Below are 20777 nucleotides of genomic sequence, written 5' to 3'. Positions count from 1 at the left end.
CGTTTCACCAGCACAAACGCCATCACACTCCCCAGCTCACACCACCATGAGCCAGGGTGACCAAGACCAGGACGCATGGGACCTATACGACGCCCCAGTGTCAGATAACAGCCCAGAGGCATACCCTACAAAACCATCTCCACCAGAAGACAGCACCGCGTACTCTCAGGTGGTGGCTAGAGCAGCACAATTTCACAACGTAAGCCTCCACTCAGAACAGGTCGAGGATGATTTCTTGTTCAACACACTCTCCTCCACCCACAGCTCCTACCAAAGCCTGCCTATGCTCCCTGGTATGCTCCGGCACGCAAAAGACATATTTAAGGACCCGGTCAAAAGTAGGGCAATCACACCAAGGGTGGAAAAAAAGTATAAGCCGCCTCCTACGGACCCGGCTTTCATCACAACACAGCTGCCACCAGACTCTGTTGTTGTAGGAGCAGCTAGGAAAAGGGCCAACTCTCACACATCTGGAGATGCACCACCCCCAGATAAAGAAAGCCGCAAGTTTGATGCAGCTGGTAAGAGAGTCGCAGCACAAGCTGCAAACCAGTGGCGCATCGCGAACTCCCAGGCACTACTTGCGCGCTATGACAGAGCCCACTGGGACGAGATGCAACATCTCATTGAACATCTGCCCAAAGACTTCCAAAATAGGGCAAAACAAGTGGTTGAGGAGGGACAGGCCATCTCCAACAACCAGATCCGCTCCTCCATGGACTCTGCAGATACAGCTGCACGGACAATTAATACATCTGTAACTATCAGAAGGCATGCATGGCTCCGAACGTCTGGATTTAAACCAGAGATTCAACAAGCAGTTCTCAATATGCCTTTTAATGAAAAAGAACTGTTCGGTCCAGAAGTGGACACAGCGATTGAGAAACTCAAAAAAGATACGGACACTGCCAAAGCCATGGGCGCACTCTACTCCCCGCAGAGCAGAGGGAATTACAGCTCATTCCGTAAAACGCCCTTTCGAGGGGGGTTTCGGGGTCAAAGCACACAAGCCAGCACCTCACAAGCCACACCGTCCAGTTACCAAGGACAGTATAGAGGAGGTTTTCGGGGACAATATAGAGGAGGGCAATTCCCTAGAAATAGAGGAAGATTCCAAAGCCCCAAAACCCCTACTACTAAACAGTGACTCACATGTCACTCACCCCCTCCACACAACACCAGTGGGGGGACGAATAGGTCATTATTACAGAGCATGGGAGAAAATCACTACAGACACTTGGGTTCTAGCAATTATCCAACATGGTTACTGCATAGAATTTCTACAGTTCCCTCCAAACATACCACCAAAAGCACAAAATTTAACAACACACCATTCCAATCTCCTAGAGATAGAAGTGCAGGCACTATTGCAAAAGAATGCAATCGAATTAGTGCCAAACACACAAATAAACACAGGAGTTTACTCACTGTACTTTCTGATACCAAAGAAGGACAAAACACTGAGACCAATCCTAGACCTCAGAGTAGTCAACACTTTCATCAAATCAGACCACTTCCACATGGTCACACTACAAGAAGTATTGCCATTGCTAAAGCTGCACGACTACATGGCAACTTTAGACCTCAAGGATGCTTATTTCCATATACCAATACACCCATCGCACAGGAAATACCTAAGGTTTGTATTCAAAGGAATACATTACCAATTCAAGGTACTGCCTTTCGGATTAACAACCGCACCAAGAGTCTTTACCAAATGTCTAGCGGTAGTCGCTGCACACATCAGAAGGCAGCAAATACATGTGTTCCCATATCTAGACGACTGGCTAATCAAGGCCCATTCGTTAATAGAGTGCTCAAATCACACAAATCATATCATACAAACCCTCTTCAAACTAGGGTTCACCGTCAATTTCACAAAATCCAAAATTCTGCCACGCAAGGTACAACAATACCTGGGAGCCATAATAGACACATCAAAAGGAGTAGCCACTCCAAGTCCACAAAGAATTCAAAATTTCAACACCATCATACAACGCATGTATCCAACACAAAAGATACAAGCAAAGATGGTATTACAACTCCTAGGCATGATGTCATCATGCATAGCCATTGTCCCAAACGCAAGACTGCACATGAGGCCCTTACAACAATGCCTAGCATCACAGTGGTCTCAAGCACAGGGTCACCTTCTAGATCTGGTGTTAATAGACCGCCAAACTTACCTCTCGCTTCTGTGGTGGAACAACATAAATTTAAACAAGGGGCGGCCTTTCCAAGACCCAGTGCCACAATACGTAATAACAACAGATGCTTCCATGACAGGGTGGGGAGCACACCTCGATCAACACAGCATACAAGGACAATGGAACGTACATCAAACAAAACTGCATATCAATCACCTAGAACTTCTTGCAGTTTTTCAAGCACTAAAAGCTTTCCAACCAATAATAGTTCACAAATACATTCTCGTCAAAACAGACAACATGACAACAATGTATTATCTAAACAAGCAGGGAGGGACGCACTCCACGCAGTTAAGCCTGTTAGCACAAAAAATTTGGCATTGGGCAATTCACAACCAAATTCGCCTAATTGCACAGTTTATACCAGGGATACAAAATCAACTCGCAGACAATCTCTCTCGAGATCACCAACAGGTCCACGAATGGGAAATTCACCCCCAAATACTGAACACTTATTTCAAACTCTGGGGAACACCTCAGATAGACTTGTTTGCGACAAGGGAGAACGCAAAATGCCAAAACTTCACATCCAGATACCCACACAAACAATCCCAAGGCAATGCCCTATGGATGAACTGGTCAGGGATATTTGCTTACGCTTTTCCTCCTCTCCCTCTCCTTCCTTACCTGGTAAACAAACTCAGTCAAAGCAAACTCAAACTCATATTGATAGCACCAACTTGGGCAAGGCAACCCTGGTACACAACGCTGCTAGACCTATCAGTGGTACCCTGCATCAAATTGCCCAACAGGCCAGATCTGTTGACACAGCACAACCAAAAGATCAGACACCCAGATCCAGCATCGCTGAATCTAGCAATCTGGCTCCTGAAATCCTAGAATTCGGGCACTTACAACTTACCCAAGAATGTATGGAAGTCATAAAACAAGCAAGAAGGCCATCCACCAGGCACTGCTATGCAAGTAAATGGAAGAGGTTTGTTTGCTACTGCCATATTAATCAAATACAACCATTACACACAACTCCAGAACATGTAGTGGGTTACTTGCTTCACTTACAAAAATCTAACCTAGCTTTCTCTTCCATTAAGATTCACCTTGCAGCAATATCTGCATACCTGCAGACTACCTATTCAACTTCCCTATATAAAATACCAGTCATTAAAGCATTCATGGAGGGCCTTAGGAGAATTATACCACCAAGAACACTACCTGTTCCTTCATGGAACCTAAATGTTGTCCTAACTAGACTTATGGGTCCACCTTTTGAACCCATGCACTCCTGCGACATACAGTTCCTAACCTGGAAGGTGGCATTTCTCATCGCCATTACTTCCCTGAGAAGAGTAAGCGAGATTCAGGCGTTTACTATACAGGAACCTTTTATACAACTACACAAAAATAAAGTCGTCCTAAGGACCAATCCTAAATTTTTGCCAAAGGTTATTTCACCGTTCCATCTAAATCAAACAGTGGAACTTCCGGTGTTCTTTCCACAGCCAGATACCGTAGCTGAAAGGGCACTACATACATTAGATGTCAAAAGAGCATTAATGTATTACATTGACAGAACAAAGAACATCAGAAAGACTAAACAACTCTTTATTGCATTTCAAAAACCTCATGCAGGAAACCCAATTTCAAAACAAGGTATAGCCAGATGGATAGTTAAATGCATCCAAATCTGCTACCTTAAAGCTAAACGACAGCTGCCCATTACACCAAGGGCACACTCAACCAGAAAGAAAGGTGCTACCATGGCCTTTCTAGGAAACATCCCAATGCAAGAAATATGTAAGGCAGCCACATGGTCTACGCCTCACACATTCACCAAGCACTACTGTGTAGACGTGTTATCCGCACAACAAGCCACAGTAGGTCAAGCTGTATTAAGGACATTATTTCAGACTACTTCCACTCCTACAGGCTGATCCACCGCTTTTGGGGAAATAACTGCTTACTAGTCTATTGCAGAACATGCGTATCTACAGCGACAGATGCCATCGAACTGAAAATGTCACTTACCCAGTGTACATCTGTTCGTGGCATCAGTCGCAGTAGATTCGCATGTGCCCACCCGCCTCCCCGGGAGCCTGTAGCAGTTTGGAAGTTACCTTCAATTATTTATATATGTATCATCTCAACCTTAAATAAGTGCATACTTAGTCACTCCATTGCATGGGCACTATTACTACAATTCAACTCCTACCTCACCCTCTGCGGGGAAAAACAATCGAAGATGGAGTTGACGCCCATGCGCAATGGAGACAAAAGGAGGAGTCACTCGGTCCCGTGACTCGAAAGACTTCTTCGAAGAAAAACAACTTGTAACACTCCGGCCCAACACCAGATGGCGAGCTATTGCAGAACATGCGAATCTACTGCGACTGATGCCACGAACAGATGTACACTGGGTAAGTGACATTTTCATTATATAGTTACTGAAGGTAAGTAATTAGTTTTATTAGCATTATAGCAAGTCATTCAACTGCTGGAGGAGTGGGAGTACCTGGGTACAACAGTTTGTAAAGACTCTTATTTTCATATACACATAAATCAAAAACACTGCAGATGCCTAAGGTTTGCAAAGGAGGTCAGTCATCAATTCAAGTTGTTACTTTTTGGGATAAAGTTTGGACTAAGGGTGTCTAGCAGTTGCAGCACGAGTCAGATAGTCAATTCATGTCACACAAACCCAGACAATTCACTGTTCTAAAGCAGCTCATTCCTCTAGTACCAGTTCAGTATCATTCAAGTTACTTAACTCTTTCACAAACTGGGCTTCACAATCAACATACCAAAATTATCCCCCATACCTCATAAAATGAAAACTAAAAGTGTTTTTAATGGTGCTCAGCTATGTGGATCAACAACAATAGCAGTTCCTACTCAAAACTGAAATTAAAGGAGCAAGTTCGTCTTTACTAGTTGTCAGAATTTCATACGTTGAGAACTTTAATAAATAATGGTATTATGCATTCCAGTCATACTGTACGCTGTACACTCTCAGCTACAGAAGTCGATCACAAGCCAGTGGTCAAAGGGTACAGAAGAATGATGCAATAACAAGCATAGCATAGAAAGACCTAACATGGTGGACAAAGGAAAATATGATGGACAAACCATCTGAACAGATGCATTACACTGAGTCCGCAGATTCAAGGTCCTTGAAAGAAGCTGTAAAACACAGAAATGTGTTGGGTCTAAGGTTCAGTGTTACTTGCTTTCAAACGTTTTTATGGTAGGGTGACTGGTAAGGTTGTACAAATCTGAATAGGTAACTCAATAGCCAAGCTTTACATAAACAAACCAGGAGTAACAAGATGTTACATCCTGTCCAAACTAGCACAGAGCATTCAAAAACAGGGGGTGTCAGCTTAACAGCGAAGCTCAATGTACAGGCATTCAAACTAAATACCTACATAGGCATCACTATAAACAGGAATTACATTAGTTGGTTCTAGAAACTTAGAGAGTATCACTAATAGATTGCTGTGTAGTAAGACAAAATGCAAAGTGCCAAAATACAGGTATCCACACCGTCAGCCACAATGGAGTACAGTTTTAGTAAACTGGTGCTTGAGATTTGCTTACGCTTTTCGACTGGCCCCTGTGATCATCAGCAATTGTGACACTGATTCTTATTGAACCACAATGGAAAGACAGCTACTGCATGTACATCTGATAATGTTGTGGAAGTGCCAATTTAGAAGGCTACCAAATATTTAAAATGTATTCGCAATGGAAGGGTGATATGTCACCCAAAACCAAAATGAGGCCATACGTTCCAGTACTTTAATGTACCAAAGAGGCGTGTGGAAATAATTGAGGGAAGGAAACCAGAAATGGTCAAAGGAAAAAGGATACAAACTGGGTATGACAAATGAGACTAATGTTAGCCAATACATTATATATGTAATAGCCAACAGTCATATGCCTCACTACTGGTACCTTAATCTGCTATAGTAGCAGACATGAAGGGTCTGTCTAGTCATTGATAGATTCTTGGAGAAAAGATAAGGTATCCCCTAATGTGGCACTTGGGTACTGCACTAACAGTTACTGGATCTTCATTTTGAAGCCATGCTTAATCATCTAACTCTAACTTCAAAGAGTGCTTTTCTTGTAGCTATCACATCTCTAAGTAGAGAACTGTAAGCATTTGTTGTACAAGAACCATATTTCTAAGTTTCTAAAGATAGCGTTGTAACTGGAAATAATTCATAAATTTGTTCCCAAGGTTCGAGGCTAAATTTCCATGCCCATTAATCAATGAATCTTCCTTCATTCTTCCAGAAGCCTAAAACCGCAGCTAAAAGGATGCCACATACACTAGATTTTTGAAGGGCACCAATGAATGATGTTCAGGAAACAAAGGATTATCAGAAAACAAACTAGTTTTTTGTAGCACACAATCCGCAGGTCAAAAAACAGTGAGTTACTAAGGCTTTTGTAGCAAGATGGATTTTCCAGGCAATTATTTCCTACATTGTCTGTGGTCTATTAATAATATTTGCATGGCAAATACTTGGACTTCGTCTATAAGTGTTTTAAAAACTATAGCGTGTATGTTCAGTCAGGGAAAGAGGATCAAGTGGTTCAAACTGTGCTAATACATTTATTAACATATGCCCTTCACATCCTCCTTAGAGTGTAAAACCAGTTGACCTCTGCACAGCATGTGATTCCAGAGGTTCATTCCGTAAAGGATTCTAGGTGCTTACAAGAATAACTTTGTAGCTTGAAACTCGTCTCGCACTTCCCCAGGTAAAGGAAGGATATTATTGCTAAATATAGGATTACTTCAAGAAAAAAATTAAACGTATATAACAAGAGAAAAAAATCTAAACATGGCAACATTCAGCTATATTGTGGACTCGTGCTCTATGCCATACTCTCGGCCTATGGTTTAAACAGTTCCTAAGCTAATGACCCGTTGATGTTCATGCAATTTTTGATGGACCACATTTACTCTCCTTTACCACTTTACCAATACTACATCATGTTTGGTGCAACCAATGCTTCCTTATCTTTGTTCTTCTCTTATTGCTCACAGTTTTCTTCTCAGGCTCTGAGAAGAGAAATGAAGTTGCTCTGACAAGCAGCTCTCACAAAGTTGGTGTCAGTGCACTGCCAGGTTTCCACTGTCAATCTGAGAGCTAGGGGTGCGGTGTTGGGCTGAGAGGGATTGATAGGGTGGCAGAAGGCCATAACATTTTCAGTTTAGATGACCGGGAAAGCGGGTGGCAGAAGTTGGAAGCAGGAGGTCAGTTTTTATTTTTAACTACTTGGGGAAATGGGTAGGGTTGTACGCAGAGGGAGTTAATTTTTTTCAATATTCAGGTTTGGGAAAGGTGAGGTTTTTTCTTTCAGAGTGTGGTGACATTAGGTATTAGGGGAACAGGTGTTTGTTGTTATTTGGAAAGGGCTCCTCGAAGATGGTTAAGGGTATGTGGCAGGAGGCTAGGTGTTTTTTAAATCTTTTTTTCATATGTTAATTATGGCTTCCCAATTGCTTCTCTCCCTTTGTGCATTTGTTAAAAATAAGGGCAGATGATTTGTGGGAGTGGGCGTGAACAACATAAAATTATAGATAAGTAAAATGTGAATAATAGGGTTCTTTTTCACCTCAGGGTTTTGAGTGACATCTTAGACATCTCGAGCTTCGTTGCCCATTTGTAATTCTGTATATTGCAAATACACTGTCTCAGTAAACTTCGTCACAAGTATAGGAGTAACACTAATTTTTCTAACTTCTTTGACTTTATAGGGCTTCCTGAAAGTGCCAATATGGTTGTATCAGCCGTTAAGTCTCCCTGCAGAGCTAGGGGGTGCACAGGGCCACCTGAACCAACTTACCAAAAAGATAGCAACAATGCGAACATCCCCTGCTGGAGGTGAGTGGGTAATGGAAAGGATTCCCTTCATGTCTCTGCTTCAGCCATGGAATCATTTTTCCTTTCTTCTTACACAGAGAAGAAACTTTGTTTACAAGGATAACCGTTGCTCCTCCTTGTGCAGGAGAACATTGGGCTTCTCTGCTGCCCTGAGCACACTTTGTTTTTTATCCTCTTTCCTATTTTTGTCTGCGGGGATGATGATTACATCTCCTCCAGTGCATAGCTGCAGATTATGTCCCTCCTTTTACCTAGTGTTGGTCTTAATTCTCCACTTCTGGATACATTTTCATAAGAGACAGCAGAGAAACCACCTCAATCTCTCACACAGCACGGTAATGGGATGGAGAGTAGCAATGCTAGTTTACTTTACAGAACAAACCCTGAGAACAGCACATGGAACTGCCTGACTGTCACCTAGTGAAGGAAGCTGGCTGCACATGTCTTTCACCACATGTCTTCGGTTGTGAGGATTTGTCCCGTGGAGGAGTTGCTCATATCACTCCTCCTCAGGCCTAATTGTCAACTTGCCCATCAGATTATTGCAACTGGCCCTGTGGCATTTAGCCAGGGGATAGCTTCTGATCTGGCATTGCAGATCTTTCTTATACGTTGCCCCTATACATTCCTGGTAAGTCTCATTTCTTCAGGGCTTTTTTTTTTACCTTGACCCCATTGCTTCTTTAGAAAGATGGATATTATTTTTAGTTACTCTAGTAAATTCATCATATAGGATGTAAAGCGTCTTTGTGTGGCTGTTCACTGGTATTCTTTTTTTGTATGCTGTCATATCTAGGTGCTAGTATTGAGCCACTACCTCTGGTTGTTTATATGCCAGGAGAAATATTGATTTTCAGATTCATTGTTAGAACGATAGATATTTAAATGGTAAAATAAGTATTTTCAGACATCTGAAGCCAAATCCCTACTGTAACAAAGCCAACTGGAGTAGAAATACAAAACATACTGGTGTTTAGGATTGTACCTACATTAAAATATATTGTATATAGACAAAACAACCTAAATTAACTCTAAGGAACATAGGAGATAAACATACACACTTTTTGGTTCAGTAATTGAATGAGTATGTGAGAGGGAGGAAACAAGAAGAAAACAGTTCTGAAAGGGTCCACTGAAAACATAAAACAGTCTGTATGTCAAACCTAAAATCAGTGGGTGGGTTGGAGGGCGAGGAGTTGTATGTACTTACCCATGCACATCCTCACATGCACTGCATATTCTGCTTCTGTACATACTGCGATCAGGCCAGATAATTAGATTCCTGTGCAAAATGAAACTATTTACAACTGGAAAGTGCTATGATGTCCTGGCCTTTGTAGAAGTTGTGATTATCACCTTAGATTTGACCCTTTAACATCTCATAAATTCAAGGTAAGCCATGTAGAAGCTTATGCAGCGTATCTGCTCACTGTCATACATGAGAATACAGGAGTCGTCTTGTAAATGGCAAGTGGCCAAAGGTAAAATGAGGTTGAGAACTTTATATGAATTAAAAGCATCACCTTTCCCACCAACTGAATTCTCATTTAATTTCCTATTTAGTGTATGCAACAATATATACATTATTCAGTAAGCACATGCAGAAAAATGGTGTATGCATGCATGTGGCAGGCGCAGTTTCTCACTGCCTCAATTCTTCTCCCATTTGCACAACATTGTGAAATGCTTCTCTTCACTTGCCTTTTGTTGCTAGTACTGTATATGCCCTGTCTGCACGTGTCATGTAATTTAGTTCCCTGCAGCTGCTTCTCTGCTTTCTTTTTCTTGGGCTAGGATTGTTTTTCACTCTAAGGAGGATCAGTATCTTTCCTTTTTATGTTTAGCAGTTTTTCTCTTAGTTTTTCTTTTCCAGCGGTTATGAAGCTAGGGTGATTCATGATTCATTCTGCATAATCAACCAGAGCCGGGTGGTTTGTGGGGGTGAAGTGTTGGCCATTTGATAACAGACCATGTCCACAACTAGTGCTGTTCGAATGTAGCAGGAGATGAGTGTCCTCCACCTTCTCTACAGATGCAGGACTCAAGCCTCCTCTACTAAGGATGGCAGATGCAGACCACAATCATGAACTCCTGGAATTTAGCAGTTCAGAGTCCTTTCCTATCAAGCATGACTTAACCTTATGTAGGTAATAGTTGCAGCTACGTTGGGGTTTTTGGTCTGTGAGAAAGGTGGCGGTGGGGTAATTGTAGTTTCTGTGCTCACTTGCTCTGTCCTACCTCTTCTTCCTCAGTCAGTCCGGGTGAGTTTGAAAAAACATCTTCTTTAAAGTTAAATAGTGCAGAGTAGCACAAAGAGAAACAGAAATCTTTTAGAGAATGATCAATAAAGTGTATTACTTCATCATTTTCTTCCTTAGTACAATCTCCATAGCAATAGGAAATACTAAAACATTATAACTGTGCATACAGGGCAGGAAACATTAAGCATTGCAATTTCATCTATAATCATTAGAATAAATAGAAAACAAATGTTGGTTCAACAAAGAAAACAGGACGAAACAAACCAAAAGAACAAGATTGTCACAAAACTAAAGCCAAAGATAATTTAGCCAATGTTTTATGACCCAGAGTGATCATTGTGGCTCTGGTGATTTCATCAAGGGTGGTAAATGGATAGGGTCCTGGGATTCATATATGATGAACGGAACCATTTTGTGCAGCTTATATACTAGCTAAAATGTACTCCCACTCAGGGCCTGCCGTGAACCCTATTCTACCTGGTAGGTTCATGCGGGAGTATGACTTGCTACCAGGCCATTCACTTTATTGCACCCCTAGTTGGATGAATCCCATGATCCCTGTTTTTAGGTCAAGCCTCAAGTGCTCTGACCTGTTGTAATCTATCTGTGGGCTTTTAACCACGCCCACTGCACACCCATCACTAGCCTTGTTCGTGCATGGGCTTGCCTTTCAAAAATCCTTTTTTATCATGCACAAATGCTTGATGTTCGTCCCTCCTCGGGACAGTTTTGTTACTGCCTTGGCCATCGGACCTGTTATATGGATAATTGCACTTTTGCTGATACGTTTGACTGCGAGCGAACTTTTTCCTTTTGTGTCTCTCCTTCGTGCTCATGGCGGCCGGGGCACTTTGAACCGGCTTGCTTATGGCAACTGTTTTACTTTTCATTTTCAATATATGTGGAAAGAAAAGTCCAGTTAGAAATTTACAACGCTATTAGCTCTAACTCGAGCAAACGCGAGACCCATTGTATTGTAAATGCTCGTTCTGTGTTGCTGCTAGTCACCAAGACAGTGCACAAAATGTCTTTAACCAGTTCAAACTGGTCTGATCTGTGATTCTTCCTTCCAGTAGCCTAAGGCACATTGGCACAAAGCAAAGATGCATTTGCTTAGGATTGAATGAAATATTTGAACCTTTGTAAAAGGCAGCACTTTGATGGACAAATAGAAAAACAGAGGCAAGTGGGGTAAATGCTAGCCCATCTGAACAAGAAAGTGTTACTCATTTGGACTTTTATGGGTGTTGCTGTTCTTCTTCCTAACTTGGCCATAGTCTAGCTATTTGTACAACTTTGCTAGTGTAACCTGAGTGGAGATTGAGAAGTGGTATTGGACTGTGAATACGGAAGAGAACTTCACTTGTACCAACATCCAGATGGTGGAATTGCAGCATCATTTGTCTCTGATTTGGATAGCCTGCAGTGCTCACATCACCCATTTCCCGCTCATAAAAGGGCCAGGAAGTAGTCTGCCTGTGTATAGATGGTGGCAGATGACCGACGCAGGCATTCCAAATTCTGAAACCGTTCCAACGATTGTTCTATTCACAGCACTTCCAAAGGTATTAACTTGTTTGCAGGATGAGCTTTCCACCATCCAGAGGTTGCACATAAATCTCCCAGAGCTGATGGCTCTTCACATACAACAGGATTGGTGTGTACTACACCCCAAAACAAGGGGCATACCCTCGCCCCAACTGTCTTCCTTAGCACAACAGATGTGGCATTGAGCCATTTGACTTATGGCTCCCCTTCTACTGGACTCCTGAGAGTAGACAATGTCTTCACAGATCTGATCTGCCGGTCTCATGAGCAGACACTTGAATGGGAGATAAATCCCCAAGTACTTTATCAGTACATTTAAAGATGGGATACACCCACAATATACCTCTGTGCCACTGCACGAAATGCAAAATGTCCAAACTTCGCATCCAGGAACCCACACTGAGAGCAACACTGTGGATGAACGGTTCATGGATAGTTGCTTACTCTTTTCCTCTATCACTATTGATTCCGTATGAGATGTGGAAAATGATGCTGGCACCTATGCAACTCACCCTAATCTCTCCCACTGGAGCAAGACATCCATAGAACTCCATCCTACTATACATGTCTGTTCATTCCCTGAAGCAGTGGCCACAGCTTCCAGACCTTGTTCTGCTTTGCTTCAAATTAAGAGTAAACCTATGCTAAGGAATGCAGCACTCCTAGTTTGAGTAATGAACTTTTTAAGATACTTCCCAGATATAAAATAAAAGCACACGAAAATATGAACATGAGTATTTAACTTGAATGCAGTGAAACGTGTAAATGCCAAAATACTCACAGCAGTTAACCAATGACAGACATAAAAAGTGCAATACATCAACAATTAATATATACAGTATATAAATATAAGAAAGAAGTGACTCAAACAGATGATCTCACCAAAGAACAAAAATATATTTCTATTACAACTAAAAATGCATCACCATGGGGATCAAATCCAACATCATCCTTGCCAACGTCAAGCTGAGAAACCCTACCCTGGACAGCTGAGACAGGAGAACCTTCCCTGATGGGATTTGATTTGGGCAGTGCATCCACCCCCAAAATGAGTTCCTTCTGCCTCAGTTCCAAGCTTCCCCAACTTATATACCTTAAACAAACCCAAGAGGAAGGTTCTGGCAACCTCCCCCTCCCTACGAGTAAGTTATGAAATTCAAGCTCTGGCTGTACTTGGTCTGCGTTCAAAACACGCAAAGGAAGGGGCCCAGCCCCGGTGCGCATACCAGAGACAGAAGAGCAGTACGTTTCCATAATGAAAACATTGAAAACATTCCCAAGCTGAGGCTGTCTTATCACGTCTACTGTCCACATCCCCCATCTTATTTTCCTGCACAGTGCAACCCGGTGCTGGTGGAAAGAAGCGCAAACATGTTCTATGTGAAAAACAAGCTTGGTGTGGAAAAACCCTGTACCACCAATGTGACGGCAGGCACCTGAAGTTAAGCTAAGGACAAAATGGAGTCAGTGATCAAGATAGAGTCAGTGGTTAAATAAAGATAGCATTACAGACCTAGAGCATTAAGGTCAGCTGTGCCATCCAGATGTCAAGGAGTGAACCTTTCATTTTGAAGTCTTAGAGTTTGAGTACATTGAGGTTCCAGAAGACTGTATGCTTATTCATGGATGTCATTTAGGGGTCACCAGGGATCGCAGCTGCGGCCTTTGGCTTGTCCCTTGCAACCTCTGGCACTGTCTTTGTGACCCCTGATCTCAGAGGTGGGAAAATCAGTGCCAGGAACACAGGGGCAACCATTTCTTATGGGGCGTTGGTTGGGGGTCCACGTTCCTTGTTTTCTGTCAATTTGTTTATTACACTAATAGTGAATAATGCTGTATCATTCACTATTAGTGTGATAAAAATAGAGTACAGCTAGATGGATTATGACCCTCCCTGGCAGCTGAGGGAAATTAAACATGCTTTTAAATGTATTGTGTGTGCATGCTTGTAGGTGAGAATGTGTTTATATGAGAGGCAGTGTGTTTGTAAATGTGTGAGTGAAATTAAGGGTCAGATGTGTAATTGTTGCTTCTGCTTCCACTTGCATTTTGGTAAATTGACATCTGTGTGCGTATTCGAAAAGAGGCTTACAGATTTAGTATACGAGTGTGCTGTGCCATACGTGGATGAGAATGGCCTACTAGTGCCTTAGCCAGAACAAACAGCCATTACAAACTTCTATCAGAGTCCATTTAGCACCACTAGCAGCCTACGTGCAAACTAGGCAACATCAATACTTGTTTAAAATTTCTATTGGTAAAATGTTCATGGAGTGTCTAAAAAGACTTATCACACAAAGAATACCACCAATACCTTTATTGTACCTGTGTTTGGTTCTCAACTGGCTCATGAGGCCCCAATTTGAACCATTACATGCAGTTTCTGGCGGGAAAGAGCTTTTTTCCCATTGTAATCACATAGTTAGCAAACTACAAGTCCTCACTGTGGAACACAGGTGGAACATTTCATTCGGGTGCACAAAGTTCAGATTGTTTTCCAAACTAGCACTCGCGTTTCATCTCCTCATCCCATATCAGTTACACTGTTGAAACATCAAGTTCGATGGCATCTGTCGCTGTAGATACGCATGTTCTGCAATAGCTCGCCATCTGGTGTTGGGCCGGAGTGTTACAAGTTGTTTTTCTTCGAAGAAGTCTTTCGAGTCACGGGACCGAGTGACTCCTCCTTTTGTCTCCATTGCGCATGGGCGTCGACTCCATCTTCGATTGTTTTTTTTCCGCCATCGGGTTCGGACGTGTTCCTGTCGCTCCGAGTTTCGGAACAGAAAAAAATAGTTAATTTCGGAAGATTTTCGTCGGTATTGTTGCGTTCGGGATCGGCGTACTTAGATTCAACACCGCATCGAAGATCGAAGAGCTACGGTGCCCTTCGGGGTAGTTTTTCGATCCTCCGTCGGGGCCTGGTCGGCCCGACCGCGTGCTGAGGAACGCCGATGGAACGGACCCCGTTCCGTTTCTGCCCCAAATGCCACAATAAATACCCCTACACAGACCAACACTTGGTCTGCAACCTGTGCCTGTCACCTGAGCACAGCGAAGACACCTGCGAGGCCTGTCGTGCGTTCCGGTCCCGAAAAACACTCCGAGACCGTCGAGCCAGAAGACTTCAAATGGCGTCCGCACCGACAGCCCGACGGGAGTTCGAGGAACAGGAAGAGGAAGGTACCTTCTCGATCCAAGACTCAGACTCCGAAGGATTCGACGATACACAAACCGTGAGTAAGACGTCGAAAACCACACAAAGAAACATTTACAAGGCCCAGGGGACGCCACTGCCACCAGGCCATGGCTCAACCCATAAAATCGGTGACCGACCGTCGGCACCGAAAAAGGCCCAAACAGTGCCGAGATCGTCCGACTCCGGTCGAGACACCGGCACGCAGCCTTCTCGGGACCGAGAAAGTGCTGGAGACAAGCCTCGACACCGAGATGCCGGTGTGGACACGGCTCGACGCCGAGACAGCGGCACCGAAACAGATCGACGCCGAGAGGTTTCGGCCCCGAAAAGGAAAAAAGTCACCTCGGAGCCGAAAAAACACGCAGACAAAGTTTCGATGCCGAAACAAACTGCAAGCGACCCAGCTTCAGGCTCTTATACAGAAGAGCACTCGCTAACCTCCCAAATGCAGAAGCATAGGTTTGAGGAAGAGCTACAAGCAACTGATGCGGACCATACGCAAAAGCGTATCTTCATTCAGCAGGGGACAGGAAAAATAAGCACCCTTCCCCCCATTAGGAGAAAGAGAAGGTTGGAGTTCCAGACGGAACAAGCACCACAACCAAAAGTGGTGAAAAGAGTTACACCACCACCCTCTCCTCCGCCCGTGATTAACGTTTCACCAGCACAAACGCCATCACACTCCCCAGCTCACACCACCATGAGCCAGGGTGACCAAGACCAGGACGCATGGGACCTATACGACGCCCCAGTGTCAGATAACAGCCCAGAGGCATACCCTACAAAACCATCTCCACCAGAAGACAGCACCGCGTACTCTCAGGTGGTGGCTAGAGCAGCACAATTTCACAACGTAAGCCTCCACTCAGAACAGGTCGAGGATGATTTCTTGTTCAACACACTCTCCTCCACCCACAGCTCCTACCAAAGCCTGCCTATGCTCCCTGGTATGCTCCGGCACGCAAAAGACATATTTAAGGACCCGGTCAAAAGTAGGGCAATCACACCAAGGGTGGAAAAAAAGTATAAGCCGCCTCCTACGGACCCGGCTTTCATCACAACACAGCTGCCACCAGACTCTGTTGTTGTAGGAGCAGCTAGGAAAAGGGCCAACTCTCACACATCTGGAGATGCACCACCCCCAGATAAAGAAAGCCGCAAGTTTGATGCAGCTGGTAAGAGAGTCGCAGCACAAGCTGCAAACCAGTGGCGCATCGCGAACTCCCAGGCACTACTTGCGCGCTATGACAGAGCCCACTGGGACGAGATGCAACATCTCATTGAACATCTGCCCAAAGACTTCCAAAATAGGGCAAAACAAGTGGTTGAGGAGGGACAGGCCATCTCCAACAACCAGATCCGCTCCTCCATGGACTCTGCAGATACAGCTGCACGGACAATTAATACATCTGTAACTATCAGAAGGCATGCATGGCTCCGAACGTCTGGATTTAAACCAGAGATTCAACAAGCAGTTCTCAATATGCCTTTTAATGAAAAAGAACTGTTCGGTCCAGAAGTGGACACAGCGATTGAGAAACTCAAAAAAGATACGGACACTGCCAAAGCCATGGGCGCACTCTACTCCCCGCAGAGCAGAGGGAATTACAGCTCATTCCGTAAAACGCCCTTTCGAGGGGGGTTTCGGGGTCAAAGCACACAAGCCAGCACCTCACAAGCCACACCGTCCAGTTACCAAGGACAGTATAGAGGAGGTTTTCGGGGACAATATAGAGGAGGGCAATTCCCTAGAAATAGAGGAAGATTCCAAAGCCCCAAAACCCCTACTACTAAACAGTGACTCACATGTCACTCACCCCCTCCACACAACACCAGTGGGGGGACGAATAGGTCATTATTACAGAGCATGGGAGAAAATCACTACAGACACTTGGGTTCTAGCAATTATCCAACATGGTTACTGCATAGAATTTCTACAGTTCCCTCCAAACATACCACCAAAAGCACAAAATTTAACAACACACCATTCCAATCTCCTAGAGATAGAAGTGCAGGCACTATTGCAAAAGAATGCAATCGAATTAGTGCCAAACACACAAATAAACACAGGAGTTTACTCACTGTACTTTCTGATACCAAAGAAGGACAAAACACTGAGACCAATCCTAGACCTCAGAGTAGTCAACACTTTCATCAAATCAGACCACTTCCACATGGTCACACTACAAGAAGTATTGCCATTGCTAAAGCTGCACGACTACATGGCAACTTTAGACCTCAAGGATGCTTATTTCCATATACCAATACACCCATCGCACAGGAAATACCTAAGGTTTGTATTCAAAGGAATACATTACCAATTCAAGGTACTGCCTTTCGGATTAACAACCGCACCAAGAGTCTTTACCAAATGTCTAGCGGTAGTCGCTGCACACATCAGAAGGCAGCAAATACATGTGTTCCCATATCTAGACGACTGGCTAATCAAGGCCCATTCGTTAATAGAGTGCTCAAATCACACAAATCATATCATACAAACCCTCTTCAAACTAGGGTTCACCGTCAATTTCACAAAATCCAAAATTCTGCCACGCAAGGTACAACAATACCTGGGAGCCATAATAGACACATCAAAAGGAGTAGCCACTCCAAGTCCACAAAGAATTCAAAATTTCAACACCATCATACAACGCATGTATCCAACACAAAAGATACAAGCAAAGATGGTATTACAACTCCTAGGCATGATGTCATCATGCATAGCCATTGTCCCAAACGCAAGACTGCACATGAGGCCCTTACAACAATGCCTAGCATCACAGTGGTCTCAAGCACAGGGTCACCTTCTAGATCTGGTGTTAATAGACCGCCAAACTTACCTCTCGCTTCTGTGGTGGAACAACATAAATTTAAACAAGGGGCGGCCTTTCCAAGACCCAGTGCCACAATACGTAATAACAACAGATGCTTCCATGACAGGGTGGGGAGCACACCTCGATCAACACAGCATACAAGGACAATGGAACGTACATCAAACAAAACTGCATATCAATCACCTAGAACTTCTTGCAGTTTTTCAAGCACTAAAAGCTTTCCAACCAATAATAGTTCACAAATACATTCTCGTCAAAACAGACAACATGACAACAATGTATTATCTAAACAAGCAGGGAGGGACGCACTCCACGCAGTTAAGCCTGTTAGCACAAAAAATTTGGCATTGGGCAATTCACAACCAAATTCGCCTAATTGCACAGTTTATACCAGGGATACAAAATCAACTCGCAGACAATCTCTCTCGAGATCACCAACAGGTCCACGAATGGGAAATTCACCCCCAAATACTGAACACTTATTTCAAACTCTGGGGAACACCTCAGATAGACTTGTTTGCGACAAGGGAGAACGCAAAATGCCAAAACTTCGCATCCAGATACCCACACAAACAATCCCAAGGCAATGCCCTATGGATGAACTGGTCAGGGATATTTGCTTACGCTTTTCCTCCTCTCCCTCTCCTTCCTTACCTGGTAAACAAACTCAGTCAAAGCAAACTCAAACTCATATTGATAGCACCAACTTGGGCAAGGCAACCCTGGTACACAACGCTGCTAGACCTATCAGTGGTACCCTGCATCAAATTGCCCAACAGGCCAGATCTGTTGACACAGCACAACCAAAAGATCAGACACCCAGATCCAGCATCGCTGAATCTAGCAATCTGGCTCCTGAAATCCTAGAATTCGGGCACTTACAACTTACCCAAGAATGTATGGAAGTCATAAAACAAGCAAGAAGGCCATCCACCAGGCACTGCTATGCAAGTAAATGGAAGAGGTTTGTTTGCTACTGCCATATTAATCAAATACAACCATTACACACAACTCCAGAACATGTAGTGGGTTACTTGCTTCACTTACAAAAATCTAACCTAGCTTTCTCTTCCATTAAGATTCACCTTGCAGCAATATCTGCATACCTGCAGACTACCTATTCAACTTCCCTATATAAAATACCAGTCATTAAAGCATTCATGGAGGGCCTTAGGAGAATTATACCACCAAGAACACTACCTGTTCCTTCATGGAACCTAAATGTTGTCCTAACTAGACTTATGGGTCCACCTTTTGAACCCATGCACTCCTGCGACATACAGTTCCTAACCTGGAAGGTGGCATTTCTCATCGCCATTACTTCCCTGAGAAGAGTAAGCGAGATTCAGGCGTTTACTATACAGGAACCTTTTATACAACTACACAAAAATAAAGTCGTCCTAAGGACCAATCCTAAATTTTTGCCAAAGGTTATTTCACCGTTCCATCTAAATCAAACAGTGGAACTTCCGGTGTTCTTTCCACAGCCAGATACCGTAGCTGAAAGGGCACTACATACATTAGATGTCAAAAGAGCATTAATGTATTACATTGACAGAACAAAGAACATCAGAAAGACTAAACAACTCTTTATTGCATTTCAAAAACCTCATGCAGGAAACCCAATTTCAAAACAAGGTATAGCCAGATGGATAGTTAAATGCATCCAAATCTGCTACCTTAAAGCTAAACGACAGCTGCCCATTACACCAAGGGCACACTCAACCAGAAAGAAAGGTGCTACCATGGCCTTTCTAGGAAACATCCCAATGCAAGAAATATGTAAGGCAGCCACATGGTCTACGCCTCACACATTCACCAAGCACTACTGTGTAGACGTGTTATCCGCACAACAAGCCACAGTAGGTCAAGCTGTATTAAGGACATTATTTCAGACTACTTCCACTCCTACAGGCTGATCCACCGCTTTTGGGGAAATAACTGCTTACTAGTCTATTGCAGAACATGCGTATCTACAGCGACAGATGCCATCGAACTGAAAATGTCACTTACCCAGTGTACATCTGTTCGTGGCATCAGTCGCAGTAGATTCGCATGTGCCCACCCGCCTCCCCGGGAGCCTGTAGCAGTTTGGAAGTTACCTTCAATTATTTATATATGTATCATCTCAACCTTAAATAAGTGCATACTTAGTCACTCCATTGCATGGGCACTATTACTACAATTCAACTCCTACCTCACCCTCTGCGGGGAAAAACAATCGAAGATGGAGTCGACGCCCATGCGCAATGGAGACAAAAGGAGGAGTCACTCGGTCCCGTGACTCGAAAGACTTCTTCGAAGAAAAACAACTTGTAACACTCCGGCCCAACACCAGATGGCGAGCTATTGCAGAACATGCGAATCTACTGCGACTGATGCCACGAACAGATGTACACTGGGTAAGTGACATTTTCATTTTCTTTCCACTGCACCTGTCACTTGCTGAAAGAGTGCTACACATCTTATATGTCAAGAGAACACTCGTGTACTACAATTACCATGCAAAGTCCATTCATAAGACAACAGAGCATTTCATTACTTTTGCTACAGCCCACTAAAGAAAAACAATCTCCAAGTTTGGCCTTGCATGATTAATTTTCAAGTGTGTTATGCTACAGCGTACCTGTGGCACATTTTACCTGTGAAAAAGAAACCTCAGAGAATGATTTTTTCAAGTGTGTTAAGCTACAGCTAAATGTACATACCACACTGTACCTGTGGCACATTTTGCCTGTAAAAAAAAAACCTCCGGGACCTTCTTAGGAGTCATCCCACTGGCAGACTTCTTTTGGTCCACAACGCATGTCAGCATTCATGTCTTTCAAGGTTTACAGATGGGACAACTCGTCCTTAATAACTTGTTTCAG

At 43.5% G+C, this 20777-nt stretch overlaps 1 protein-coding gene across 2 annotated transcripts in view; it reads left to right on the top strand.

Moving 5' to 3' along the window:
• Positions 1-20777, top strand: part of USP40 (ubiquitin specific peptidase 40) — a 570914-nt gene that overhangs the window by 410224 nt on the left and 139913 nt on the right. For both annotated transcript variants that reach the window (XM_069225530.1, XM_069225531.1), the window contains one exon: positions 7939-8065. In XM_069225530.1, the coding sequence (XP_069081631.1) occupies positions 7939-8065 (127 nt within the window). The remainder of the gene's footprint in view (positions 1-7938; positions 8066-20777) is intronic.

The sequence above is a fragment of the Pleurodeles waltl genome, chromosome 3_1 (assembly GCF_031143425.1).
Source record: "Pleurodeles waltl isolate 20211129_DDA chromosome 3_1, aPleWal1.hap1.20221129, whole genome shotgun sequence".
NCBI lineage: Eukaryota > Metazoa > Chordata > Amphibia > Caudata > Salamandridae > Pleurodeles > Pleurodeles waltl.
The sequence above is the reverse complement of the archived record's forward strand: the minus strand, read 5'-3'. Positions and strand labels throughout refer to the sequence as shown.